Source organism: Pseudophryne corroboree, chromosome 5 (assembly GCF_028390025.1).
Source record: "Pseudophryne corroboree isolate aPseCor3 chromosome 5, aPseCor3.hap2, whole genome shotgun sequence".
NCBI classification, from domain to species: Eukaryota; Metazoa; Chordata; class Amphibia; order Anura; family Myobatrachidae; genus Pseudophryne; species Pseudophryne corroboree.
In genome coordinates this window covers 730,315,015-730,328,689 of record NC_086448.1, presented here as the reverse complement: position 1 = coordinate 730,328,689, position 13,675 = coordinate 730,315,015, and the positions used below count along the sequence as shown (strand labels likewise).

At 47.1% G+C, this 13,675-nt stretch overlaps 1 protein-coding gene across 1 annotated transcript in view; it reads left to right on the top strand.

Moving 5' to 3' along the window:
- LOC134928375 (carbonic anhydrase 3-like) overlaps positions 1–13,589 on the top strand; it is a 74,908-nt gene extending 61,319 nt beyond the window's left edge. Inside the window, exons 6-7 of the mRNA XM_063924050.1 lie at positions 7,480–7,635; positions 13,410–13,589. Coding sequence (XP_063780120.1) covers positions 7,480–7,635; positions 13,410–13,529 — 276 coding nt within the window. The 3' untranslated portion in view covers positions 13,530–13,589. The remainder of the gene's footprint in view (positions 1–7,479; positions 7,636–13,409) is intronic.
- Positions 13,590–13,675: the final 86 nt, after the last annotated feature.

Here is a 13,675-nt window from a genome sequence, read left to right as displayed (position 1 = left end):
CACTGCTTTTTAACATAATTGTGTATACTGGGTAATGAAACAATGCACACAGAGAAAACCCACAAGATACGCTGCACAAATGGAATTGCAATCAACTTCACAAAGTACAGTTGGTTATGCAATGACCAGGTGTACACATATCGTCATCCAGTTTTAGAGAATTTTTGAGTGGCAGGATATATATATAATTCTTAGACTGGAGGTATAATGCAACTGTACATTGTGTCTCAGTTTTTCTATTATGAATTCTTTTATCAATACTAAGGCTTAATATAATCATCCAAATTATTTGTGCTCTCAATGACTCAGTCATCCTCACCTTTTATTTGTCTCTGTGCAGAAGCATTCAATGTAGTGTCATCAACTGACAGAATTAAGCTGTGTCCTCCCAGGTAGGGAGTTGCCAAGAGGGTGTCAGCTGAGGTGCAACAATTTTTATCATAAACCACACCCTGAACTGGCCAACTATGGCCAAGATCTGGCAAGCAAAGTCCCATTTGTTGCAGATAAGCCTCTCCCCAATCTGACAGACCGCAGATTCTATACTTTTAAACTTGGTACAGACTTGTCCAATTCTCATCCAATCCAACCTCAGACTGAGTAGTTGGTCAAACTTTGTCAAAGATTGTACACTCACAAGACCTCTGGTTTCATCTAGTCGTGGTCGTCTGGTCTTGTCAAAAGCTTTATAAATCTGCTGAAAAATTTAGGAGACCCAATTGCCAATCACCAGACCAGTTTAGAAGTGTCTGGCTCATCCAATTCTTTTCCCAATTTATCCCTGTGAGTGACAATTGGTCTTCCAAAGAGTGTGTACAGTGACACAATTATTTCATCAGATGCAGAACGGAGATCTACAACACAATTGGGCAGGTGTGTACACAAGATTGAATGCAGAATCTGTGACCAGGTCTCTAGTAGGATTGTATAAACAGTCTGATCTGGAGTTGGACCCCCAGAGGATTGGACAAGGGTGTACCCCTGCTTTAGGTTTATACATTTGTGGAATTTGAAAAATCAAACCAGGAAACAGACTGATACCAAGTAGCTACAGAACCTGTATAGTTTGTACAGTATCTCACAAACAGGGGCTGTCTGGGCAGGAGGGCAAGGTGCCATCTGCCCCTTCCCCCCAGGCCATTGCAATTTAAGTGTTCCAGGGCCACCTGACTGCAAATTCCCTATGAAAAGCTGGGCTGCTTGTTTGAGTCTGCCCCCCAGGCTGAAAGTTGCCAGCCAGCCCGTGCTCACAAATTAATAGAATAAATAGGTACAGTACTGTAACTGTCTATGTGTACTGTACAAACATAGGCACATGTCCAGTTATAAACATATATCACACCACCAGGGAGAGGGACCGAGAGGAGGAGGAAGAAAAAACAGTGGGAGAAAGGGGGAAGAGGGGGAGAAACAGACAGGGGGATGAGACAGGCGCTATTGGTAAGATATATTGGATATGTAGACAGATTTGCTGCAGTGGAACTTGCAGGTAAATTAAGTATAGGAGACACACTATACACTGAACCAGTGGTTCTCTAACTTTTCTCTATCGTCCTAGTGGATGCTGGGGTTCCTGAAAGGACCATGGGGAATAGCGGCTCCGCAGGAGACAGGGCACAAAAAGTAAAGCTTTAGGATCAGGTGGTGTGCACTGGCTCCTCCCCCTATGACCCTCCTCCAAGCCAGTTAGATTTTTGTGCCCGGCCGAGAAGGGTGCAATCTAGGTGGCTCTCCTAAAGAGCTGCTTAGGAAAGTTTAGCTTAGGTTTTTTATTTTACAGTGAGTCCTGCTGGCAACAGGATCACTGCAACGAGGGACTTAGGGGAGAAGAAGTGAACTCACCTGCGTGCAGGATGGATTGGCTTCTTGGCTACTGGACATCAGCTCCAGAGGGACGATCACAGGTACAGCCTGGATGGTCACCGGAGCCTTGCCGCCGGCCCCCTTGCAGATGCTGAAGTAAGAAGAGGTCCAGAATCGGCGGCAGAAGACTCCTCAGTCTTCTAAAGGTAGCGCACAGCACTGCAGCTGTGCGCCATTTTCCTCTCAGCACACTTCACACGGCAGTCACTGAGGGTGCAGGGCGCTGGGAGGGGGGCGCCCTGGGAGGCAAATGAATACCTATTTTGGCTAAAAATACCTCACATATAGCCTCCGGAGGCTATATGGAGATATTTAACCCCTGCCAGAATCCGTTAAGAGCGGGAGACGAGGCCGCCGAAAAAGGGGCGGGGCCTATCTCCTCAGCACACAGCGCCATTTTCCCTCACAGAAAGGCTGGAGGGAAGGCTCCCAGGCTCTCCCCTGCACTGCACTACAGAAACAGGGTTAAAACAGAGAGGGGGGGCACTAATTTGGCGATATGCTTATATATATATTAAGATGCTATAAGGGAAAACACTTATATAAGGTTGTCACTATATAATTATAGCGTTTTGGTGTGTGCTGGCAAACTCTCCCTCTGTCTCTCCAAAGGGCTAGTGGGTCCTGTCCTCTATCAGAGCATTCCCTGTGTGTGTGCTGTGTGTCGGTACGTGTGTGTCGACAGGTAGGAGGACGATGTTGGTGAGGAGGCGGAGCAATTGCCTGTAATGGTGATGTCACTCTCTAGGGAGTCGACACCGGAATGGATGGCTTATTTAGGAAATTACGTGATAATGTCAACACGCTGCAAGGTCGGTTGACGACATGAGACGGCCGACAAACAATTAGTACGGTCCAGACGTCTCAAAAACACCGTCAAGGGTTTTAAAACGCCCGTTTACTTTAGTCGGTCGACACAGACACAGACAGGGACACTGAATCCAGTGTCGACGGTGAATAAACAAACGTATTCCTTATTAGGGCCACACGTTAAAGGCAATGAAGGAGGTGTTACGTATTTCTGATACTACAAGTACCACAAAAGAGGGTATTATGTGGGATGTGAAAAAACTACCATAGTTTTTCCTGAATCAGATAAATTAAATAAAGTGTGTGATGATGCGTGGGTTCCCCCCGATAGAAAATTATGGGCGGTATACCCTTTCCCGCCAGAAGTTAGGGCGCGTTGGGAAACACCCTTTAAGGTGGATAAGGCGCTCACACGCTTATCAAAACAAGTGGCGGTACCGTCTATAGATAGGGCCGTCCTCAAGGACCAGCTGACAAGGCTGGAAAATATAATAAAAAGTATATACACACATACTGGTGTTATACTGCGGCCAGCGATCGCCTCAGCCTGGATGTGCAGAGCTAGGGTGGCTTGGTCGGATTCCCTGACTAAAAATATTGATACCCTTGACAGGGACAGTATTTTATTGACTATAGAGCATTTCTATATATGCGAGATGCACAGAGGGATATTTGCACTCTGGCATCATGAATAAACGCGATGTCCATAACTGCCAGAAGATGTTATGGACACGACAGTGGTCAGGTGATGCAGATTCCAAACGGCACAGTATGGCCGTATACAGGAAGAGGACTTGTTTGGGGTCGGTCCATCGGACCTGGTGGTCACGGCAACTGCTGGAAAATCCACCGTTTTTTACCCTAAGTCACATCTCTGCAGAAAAAGACACCGTCTTTTCAGCCTCAGTCCTCTCGTCCCTATAAGATCATATCTGCCCAGGGATAGAGGAAAGGGAAGAAGACTGCAGCATGCAGCCCATTCCCAGGAACAGAAGCGTTCCACCGCGTCTGACAAGTTCTCAGCATGGCGCTGAGACCGTACAGGACCCCTGGATCCTACAAGTAGTATCCCGGGGGTACAGATGGGAATGTCGAGACGTTTCCCCTTCGCAGGCTCCTGAAGTCTGCTTTACCAAGTCTCCCTCCGACAAGGAGGTAGTATGGGAAAAAATTCACAAGCTGTATTCCCAGCAGGTGATAATTAAATTACCCCTCCTACTACAGAAAAGGGGTATTATTCCACACTATATTGTGGTACTGAAGCCAGAAGGCTAGGTGAGACTTATTCTAAAAAATTTTTTTGAACACTTACAAAGGTTCAAATTAAGATGAAGTCACTCAGAGCAGTGATAACGAACCAGGAATAAGGGGACTATATAGTGTCCCGGGACATCAGGGATGCTTACCTCTATGTCCCAAATTTGCCCTTCTCACTAAGGGTACCTCAGGTTCGTGGTGCAGAACTGTCACTATCAGTTTCAGACGCTGCCGTTTGGATTGTCCACGGCACCCTGGGGTCTTTACCAAGGTAATGGCCGAATTGATGATTCTTCTTCGAAGAAAAGGCGTCTTAATTATCCCTTACTTGGACGATCTCCTGATAGGGGCATAGTCCAGGGAACAGTTGGAGGTCGGAGTAGCACTATCTCGGATACTGCTACAATCAGCACGGGTGGATTCTAAATATTCCAAAATCGCAGCTGATCCCGACGACACGTCTGCTGTGCCTAGGGATGATTCTGGACACAGTCCAGAAAAAGGTGTTTCTCCCGGAAGAGAAAGCCAGGGAGTTATCCGAGCAAGTCAGGAACCTCCTAAAAACAGTGCATCATTGCACAAGGGTCCTGGTAAAAATGGTGGCTTCCTACGAAGCAATTCCATTCGGCAGATTTCACGTAAGAACTTTTCAGTGGGATCTGCTGGACAAATGGTCCGGATCGCATCTTCAGATGCATCAGCGGATAACCCAATATCCAAGGACAAGGGTGTCTCTCCTGTGGTGGTTATAGAGTGCTCATCTTCTAGAGGGCAGCAGATTCGGCATTCAGGATTGGATGCTGGTAACCACGGAGCCCAGCCTGAGAGGCTGGGGAGCAGTCACACAAGGAAAAAATTTCCAGGGAGTGTGATCAAGTATGGAGACTTTTCTCCACATAAATATACTGGAGCTAAGGGTAAATTTATAATGCTCTAAGCTTAGCAAGACCTCTGCTTCAAGGTCAGCCGGTATTGATCCAGTGGGAAAAACATCACGGCAGTCGCCCACGTAAACAGACAGGGCGACACAAGAAGCAGGAGGGCAATGGCAGAAACTGCAAGGACTTTTCGCTGGGCGGAAAATCATGTGATAACACTGTCAGCAGTTTTTCATCCCGGGAATGGAAACTGGGAAGCAGACTTCCTCAGCACGACCTCCACCCGGGAGAGTGGAAACTTCATTGAGAAGTTTTTTTCCACATGATTGTAAACCGTTGGGAAATACCAAAGGTGGACATGATGGCGTCCCGTCTGAACAAAAAACGGGACAGGTATTGCACCAGGTCAAGAGACCCTCAGGCAATAGATGTGGACATTCTGGTAACACCGTGGGTGTACCAGTCGGTGTATGTGTTCCCTCCTCTGCTTCTCATACCTAAGGTGCTGAGAATTATAAGACGTAGAGGAGTAAGAACTATACTCATGGCTCCGGATTGGCCAAGAAGGACTTGGTACCCGGAACTTCAAGAGATGCTTACAGAGGTCTTATGGCCTCTGCCGCTAAGAAGGGACTTGCTTCAGCAAGTACCATGTCTGTTCCAAGACTTACCGCAGCTGCGTTTGTCGGCATGGCGATGGAAAGCCGGATCCTAAGGGAAAAAAGGCATTCCGGAAGAGGTCATTCCTACCCTGGTCAAAGCCAGAAAGGAGGTGACCGCACAACATTATCACCACGTGTGGCGAAAATATGTTGCGTGGTGTGAGGCCAGGAAGGCCCACAAAGAAATTTCAACTCGGTCGTTTCCTGCATTTCCTGAAAACAGGAGTGTCTATGGGCCTCAAATTGGGGTCCATTAAGGTTCAAATTCGGCCCTGTAAATTTTCTTCCAGAAAGAATTGGCTTCAGTTCCTGAAGTCCAGAAGTTTGTCAAGGGAGTATTGCATATACAAACCCCTTTTTTGTGCCTCCAGTGGCACTGTGGGATCTCAACGTAGTTCTGGGATTCCTCAAATCACATTGGTTTAAAACCAGTCAAATCTGTGGATTTGAAGCATCTCACATAAAAAGTGACCATGCTCTTGGCCCTGGCCTGGACCAGGCGAGTGTCAAATTGGTGGTTTTTTCTCAAAAAAGCCCATATCTGTTTGTCCATTCGGACAGGGCAGAGCTGCGGACTCGTCCCCAGTTCTCTCCCTAAGGTGGTGTCAGTGTTTCACCTGAACCAGCTTATTGTGGTGCCTTGCACCTACTAGGGACTTGGAGGACTCCAAGTTGCTAGGAGTTGTCAGGGCCCTGAAAATATGTTCCAGGACAGCTGGAGTCAGAAAATCTGACTCGCTGTTTATACTGTATGCACCCAACAAGTTGGGTGCGCCTGCTTCTAAGCAGGCGATTGCTCGTTGGATTTGTAACACAATTCAACTTGCACATTCTGAGGCAGGCCTGCCACAGTCTAAATCGGTTAAGGCCCATTCCACAAGGAAGGTGGGCTCATCTTGGGCGGCTGCCCGAGAGGTCTCGGCATTACAACTCTGCCGAGCAGCTACGTGGTCAGGGGAAAACACGTTTGTAAAATTCTACAAATTTGATATCCTGGCAAAAGAGGACCTGGAGTTCTCTCATTCGGTGCTGCAGAGTCATCCGCACTCTCCCGCCCGTTTGGGAGCTTTGGTATAATCCCCATGGTCCTTTCAGGAACCCCAGCATCCACTAGGACGATAGAGAAAATAAGAATTTACTTACCGATAATTCTATTTCTCGGAGTCCGTAGTGGATGCTGGGCGCCCATCCCAAGTGCGGATTATCTGCAATACTTGTACATAGTTACAAAAATCGGGTTATTATTGTTGTGAGCCATCTTTTCAGAGGCTCCGCTGTTATCATACTGTTAACTGGGTTTAGATCACAAGTTGTACGGTGTGATTGGTGTGGCTGGTATGAGTCTTACCCGGGATTCAAAATTCCTCCCTTATTGTGTACGCTCGTCCGGGCACAGTACCTAACTGGCTTGGAGGAGGGTCATAGGGGGAGGAGCCAGTGCACACCACCTGATCCTAAAGCTTTACTTTTTGTGCCCTGTCTCCTGCGGAGCCGCTATTCCCCATGGTCCTTTCAGGAACCCCAGCATCCACTACGGACTCCGAGAAATAGAATTATCGGTAAGTAAATTCTTATTTTTTGAATCATGATGCCCCACAGTATCAGAACTTTTTTCACAGCACCCATATGCTAAAAGTTTCTTCCTGAGAAATTTAGAAAGAAATATTAAAGTAAGTAAATTGTGTGTCATCCTTAGGTTCAGTTATGTGGTGAGGAACAAGATTTGTTTCTGTTTGTCCACATATTTTATGATTGACAGCTACCAGCACTGGTTTTGCCTATTATATTGACCATAAATCATTTGAATTGGTCCTGGACCACCAACCCAGGTCACCACTGCAAGTGTGCTGACTGATGCACCCCAGGGTGCCATGGCACACAGTTTGAGAACCACTTCACTAATCAGTTAAGGCTAAAGTGTATTTGTCTAGTATTAATAGAATTTTCAGAAACAGCATTGTTATTCTCTGAGTGATTTCACAGTGAGAACGTATTCATTTCATCTTTAGGGAAAGAAAGCTCATTTCACAGATTTTGACCCTACAATTCTGTTCCCTGCATCCCGGGATTACTGGACATATCAAGGCTCTTTCACGACTCCTCCATGTGAGGAATGTGTAACCTGGCTGCTCTTGAGGGAACCAATCACAGTCAGCCCGGAACAGGTAGAATGTCAAAGTATTTACTTGTGGTGTTAATTTTCTACAACGTTTTTGAAAACAGACCAGTTACAGTGTACTTATATATACTATATATACAGACAAGATAGAAAACATACTGCACATGTACTGACTAGAAACAACAAATACATTTAAGATATCTCACCAAGCGTAGCTGCGCACCTCGTTAGGTCATGCCCCCACATCAGCCAGGAATCTTAGAGACCCCCAGCCTGAGATTGTATTGAGGATCTGCTGTGCAGTGCAACCCTGCTTTTTAACACTATAATTTACAGAAATGTGTGTCTGTACTAAAATAATCTTTGAATAGAAGTCACTATTACATCACTATTACATCCCTTTTACACCAAAATCCTAGATCCAACCCGAGATTTGGAACACGGTTCCAATCTGGGTCAGACCCAGGATTTACCCCATTTACACTTCTGGGCTGCTCCCAGCCTCTGTCTCTGCAGTGAAAGGACGTCACACTCACGTGCATGGTATCAATTCACCTTCACCCTAGCACCACTGCTGTCTGCATAGCAGTGAAGATAGCAGCGGAGACTGCATGCACCCTGTCCCCCCAACCTCCAAACTGCCCGCAGGACGCCGCCGTTGGGAGGCATGGGCTCTCCCATTGCTGTTTACACTGCCCCTCAACACGGGTCCTACCCGTGTTCAATCCTGGTCGAATCCCGGGTAGGATTGCTGGGTCACAGGACCCAGGGTTTGTTTTTTTGGAGCCGTTTACACTAAGGCCAAACCAGGGTTGACCCGGCAATAACCTGGGATTTCGAGTTAGTGTAAAAAGGGGGTAAGAATGCTAGTTAAATTAGAAAATTATTAGAAATGCCATGGAATTTCCACTGGTTCAATGGCAATGAACATGTGGTGCCACTATCATAAAGCCCTGATTCAAATGTATGGTTTGAAATTTCCATCTCTGGCTTACCATTCACAATATGCCCTTGACAGCTGACACTTTAGGTTTGCCGTCCTGCTGAACCGACACATTTTAAAACTGATTCGCTGAATAGGATCAAGAATCAATGCAAGGCTGTTTCAGCATCTTTAGAGGACACACGTCCTTAATATGCCATAGGTCACAGATGATAACGTTTCCAGATGCAATAAAGATGAACCTTTCATGTCTGCTTTTAACCAATAACAGTTCACTCATTAATTTGTATATGTAATTGTGTCCAGTGTTAAATAGCTGCCCGAGCAGTTCTAACAAAATCACATGTGGATTACATTTAAGAGGAACAATTTTTATTTATTTGTGTGTTTCGTACTTTTTACGGCTCCTTCACACTGTATGCCATTCAAGATCAATTATTCTTAAAAGTGTAGCCATAACCATTTGCTTTGTCACTGCCTGTAACAGAGGGTTTCCAGTAGTGATGTGCACCGGAAATTTTTCGGGTTTTGTGTTTTGGTTTTGGATTCGGTTCCACGGGCGTGTTTTGGATTCGGACGCGTTTTGGCAAAACCTCCCTGAAATTTTTTTGTCGGATTCGGGTGTTTTTTTACAAAAACCCCTCAAAAACAGCTTAAATCATAGAATTTGGGGGTCATTTTGATCCCATAGTATTATTAACCTCAATAACCATAAACTAATTTCCAGTCTATTCTGAACACCTCACACCTCACAATATTATTTTTAGTCCCAAAATTTGCACTGAGGTCGCTGGATGGCTAAGCTAAGCAACCCAAGTGGCCGACACAAACACCTGGCCCATCTAGGAGTGGCACTGCAGTGTCAGACAGGATGGCAGATTTAAAATAGTCCCCAAACAGCACATGATGCAAAGAAAAAAAGAGGTGCAATGAGGTAGCTGTGTGGCTAAGCTAAGCGACCCAAGTGGCCGACACAAACACCTGGCCCATCTAGGAGTGGCACTGCAGTGTCAGACAGGATGGCAGATTTAAGAAATAGTCCCCAAACAGCACATGATGCAAAGAAAAAAAGAGGTGCAATGAGGTAGCTGTGTAACTAAGCTAAGCGACCAAAGTGGCCGACACAAACACCTGGCCCATCTAGGAGTGGCACTGCAGTGTCAGACAGGATGGCAGATTTAAAAAATAGTCCCCAAACAGCACATGATGCAAAGAAAAAAAGAGGTGCAATGAGGTAGCTGTGTGGCTAAGCTAAGCGACCCAAGTGGCCGACACAAACACCTGGCCCATCTAGGAGTGGCACTGCAGTGTCAGACAGGATGGCAGATTTAAAAAATAGTCCCCAAACAACACATAATGCAAAGAAAAAAAGAGGTGCAATGAGGTAGCTGTGTGGCTAAGCTAAGCGACCCAAGTGGCCGACACAAACACCTGGCCCATCTAGGAGTGGCACTGCAGTGTCAGACAGGATGGCAGATTTAAAAAATAGTCCCCAAACAGCACATGATGCAAAGAAAAAAAGAGGTGCAATGAGGTAGCTGTGTAACTAAGCTAAGCGACCCAAGTGGCCGACACAAACACCTGGCCCATCTAGGAGTGGCACTGCAGTGTCAGACAGGATGGCAGATTTAAAAAATAGACCCCAAACAGCACATGATGCAAAGAAAAAAAGAGGTGCAATGAGGTAGCTGTGTGGCTAAGCTAAGCAACCCAAGTGGCCGACACAAACACCTGGCCCATCTAGGAGTGGCACAGCAGTTTTCTAGCGAGAGGATGAGTGCTTCCATCCTCATGTGAATCTGAACCACTAGCCATGAATATAGGCCAGGGCCTCAGCCGTTCCTTGCCACTCCGTGTCGTAAATGGCATATTGGCAAGTTTACGCTTCTCATCAGACGCTTTTAATTTTGATTTTTGGCTCATTTTACTGAACTTTTGTAGTATACTTGACGACACAGAGGTAGAGCAGTTGACTACTGCACCGTACTCCTATATATACTGGTGGTCACAGCAACATTCTGCACTGTCCCCTCCTACTATATACTGCGCACAACTAAAATACAGCACAGGTATGGATGCATAGTATACTTGGCGACACAGAGGTAGAGCAGTGGACTACTGTACCGTACTGCTATATATATATATTTACTGGTAATCACAGCAACATTCTGCACTGTCCCCTCCTACTATATACTGCGCACAACTAAAATGCAGCACAGGTATGGATGCATAGTATACTTGACGACACAGAGGTAGAGCAGTGGACTTCTGTACCGTACTGCTATATATACTGGTGGTCTCAGCAACATTCTGCACTGTCCTCCTACTATATACTACAATGCAGCACAGATATGGAGCGTTTTCAGGCAGAGAACGTAGATATTTTCAGCACACGGAGCACAGATATTTGCAAGCACACTGAGCACAGATATTTGCAGCACACTGAGCACAGATATTTGCAGCACACTGAGCACAGATATTTGCAGCACACTGAGCACAGATATTTGCAGCACACTGAACACAGAAACTGAGAGAACGCAGCCACGTCCTCTCGCTATCATCTCCAATGCACGAGTGAAAATGGCGGCGACGCGCGGCTCCTTATATAGAATACGAATCTCACGAGAATCCGACAGCGGGATGATGACGTTCGGGCGCGCTCGGGTTAACCGAGCAAGGCGGAAAGATCCGAGGCTGCCTCGGAAACGAGTAAAATGGGTGAAGTTCGAGGGGGTTTGGATCACTAGTTTCCAGCATTTTCCGTCCCACAGTACAGTATAGTGTGTACCAGGTAATTAATGATCCCTCCGATATCACTGTTTTCCCATACTGCATTGTACCGAGCATTGTTGGTACTGCAGACAGTGGGCCTAATATAGACTTGATCTTAGATGTGCTAAATTTAGCACATCTACGATCAGTCACACAGACATGCAGAGGGGCCGCCCAGCACACGCCTAGTTCGCCCCGCATACCAGGCCCGACACCCCCCCCCCCCCCGCACAAGTGCAAAAGCAGCGCACAGCGGCGATGCTGTGAGGGTCGCTGCTGCTGCGTGTGACATCACGCAGCCGCCGCGGCCCGCCCCCTGCATGGTCTGGCCACGCCTGCATTGCCCGGACTGCGCCCCTAAAACGGCGGGCAAATGCCGCCGGCCCGCCCTTTCCCACTCAGCGAACGCCTCTGCCTGACAATCAGGCAGAGGTGATCGCAGGGCTGAGATGGCCATTGGCTGTCTTGCATGCGCTGGCACACCACGGCACCTGAGCATGCGCAGTTCAGACCTGATCGGCTGCTGTGCGAAAATGCACAGCACTGATCAGGTCTGAATTAGGCCCAGTGTCAGGTAATACACAGCGAAGGGAAAGCTTGTGAGTAGTTTACCCTCCCATCCCATCCCCGGATTATTGTATCACAGAGCCATAAGAGGAATGGCAGCAGGCCACCCCCTTCATCTGCTGAGGGTGGTCATCTTTAGGGTGCTACTTTTAAGGATGGAGCATGCACAAAAGAACACAAACATTCCAACACAGGGGGTCATTCCGAGTTGATTGTAGCTGTGCTAAATTTAGCACAGCTACGATCATGTTCCCTGACATGCGGGGGGACGCCCAGCATGGGGCTAGTCCGCCTCGCATGTCGGTTCGCCCCCCCCGCAGAAGTGCAAAGACATCGCACAGCGGTGATGCCTTTGCACTTCAGGAGTAGCTTCCAACCAGCGCAGATTTACCGTGCTGGCCGGGACCTACTCCTCGCTCCCTGGCCCGCAGTGGCTGCGTATGACGTCACGCAGCCGCTGCTGCCCGCCCCCCGTTCGGTCCGGCCACGCCTGCGTTGGCCGGACCGTGTCTATTAAACGGCAGCCAAACGCCGCCGTTTCACCCCTTCTTTCAATCAGGCAGAGGCGATCGCTGTCCCGCACTACGGCGCCGGCGCATGCGCAGCAGGGACCCGTTCGCTCTGCTGCGTTAAAATGCAGCGAGCGAACGGGTCGGAATGACCCCCACAGTGCCTCCTGCACCTGCACCATCTTTAAGAATATGAGATGTATTTTATAAGCCTTGGAGAGAGATAAAGTGGATGGTATAAAGTACCAGACAATCAGCTCCTAGCTACCATGATACAGGCTGTGTTTGAAAAATGACAGTTAGGAGCTAATTGGCTGGTACTTTATCTCCGTCCACTTTATCTCTCTCTAAGGCTTAGTAAATAGACCCTATATCACTGAAAGATATCCGCTGACAGTAAGTATGGGGGAACCGGTGCTTAGCACACAGTGGGCTTTATTGCAGATGCAGCGTGTATATGGCACACCCCTTGACTAGAGATGAGCGGGTTCGGATTTACTCGGTTCTTTACGCCATAATTATCGCCATTTATTATTTTCTGGATTTCTCTTATTGGCTAACCAAAACACGTGATGTCCGATAGGAGATTCGGGTAAATCCGAGTAAATCCGAGTAAAACCGAACCTACTCATCTCTACCCTTGACCATACTTGACTACTTTAAAATTCTCCTCGCCAGGAGTAGCCAAGAGAGAAGACACAGGTCATTGGGTCACCACCCCCTCTGTAAAATGCCGGAAATTGCGCATATATGTATAGTGGGTGTGGCCAAAATTACACAATTAGCATAGAATTGCACCCCTGGACCCCGCTTCACCTATTCTGCCCTAAACTACCTCTGTTCCACATGCTTGAAACTATCCTTGTACTAGGACAGGGGTGATAGTACAAACAGAATGAGGAAGAATTTGTCTCACATTATTGCATGCAGAAGATCATTTTCAATCAAGCGAGGTAGGATAGCAGTGTATACAGGCAGCATGCTGTATTTAACTTGTCTCTTTCCCTGCTCATTACATTACTGTGGCAGATGGAGAAATTCCGGAGTATTTTCTCAACTATGGAATGTGAGGTTCCCGTGCACTTGATAAACAACTATCGGCCCACGCAGCCTCTGAATGGGAGAGATGTCAGAGCATCCTTCGACTAGACTCAGCGTGTGACTTGTAAAAACTGTTTTTGCCATGTCTGAAATAAAGTGCTGAAATGATTTGCAGGCTCTGCTGTAAAGGGTCATTTACAAAGGTGATAAGTATTGGATTGCAGTGCGAATGCACTTATATCAAGTCACGTGGC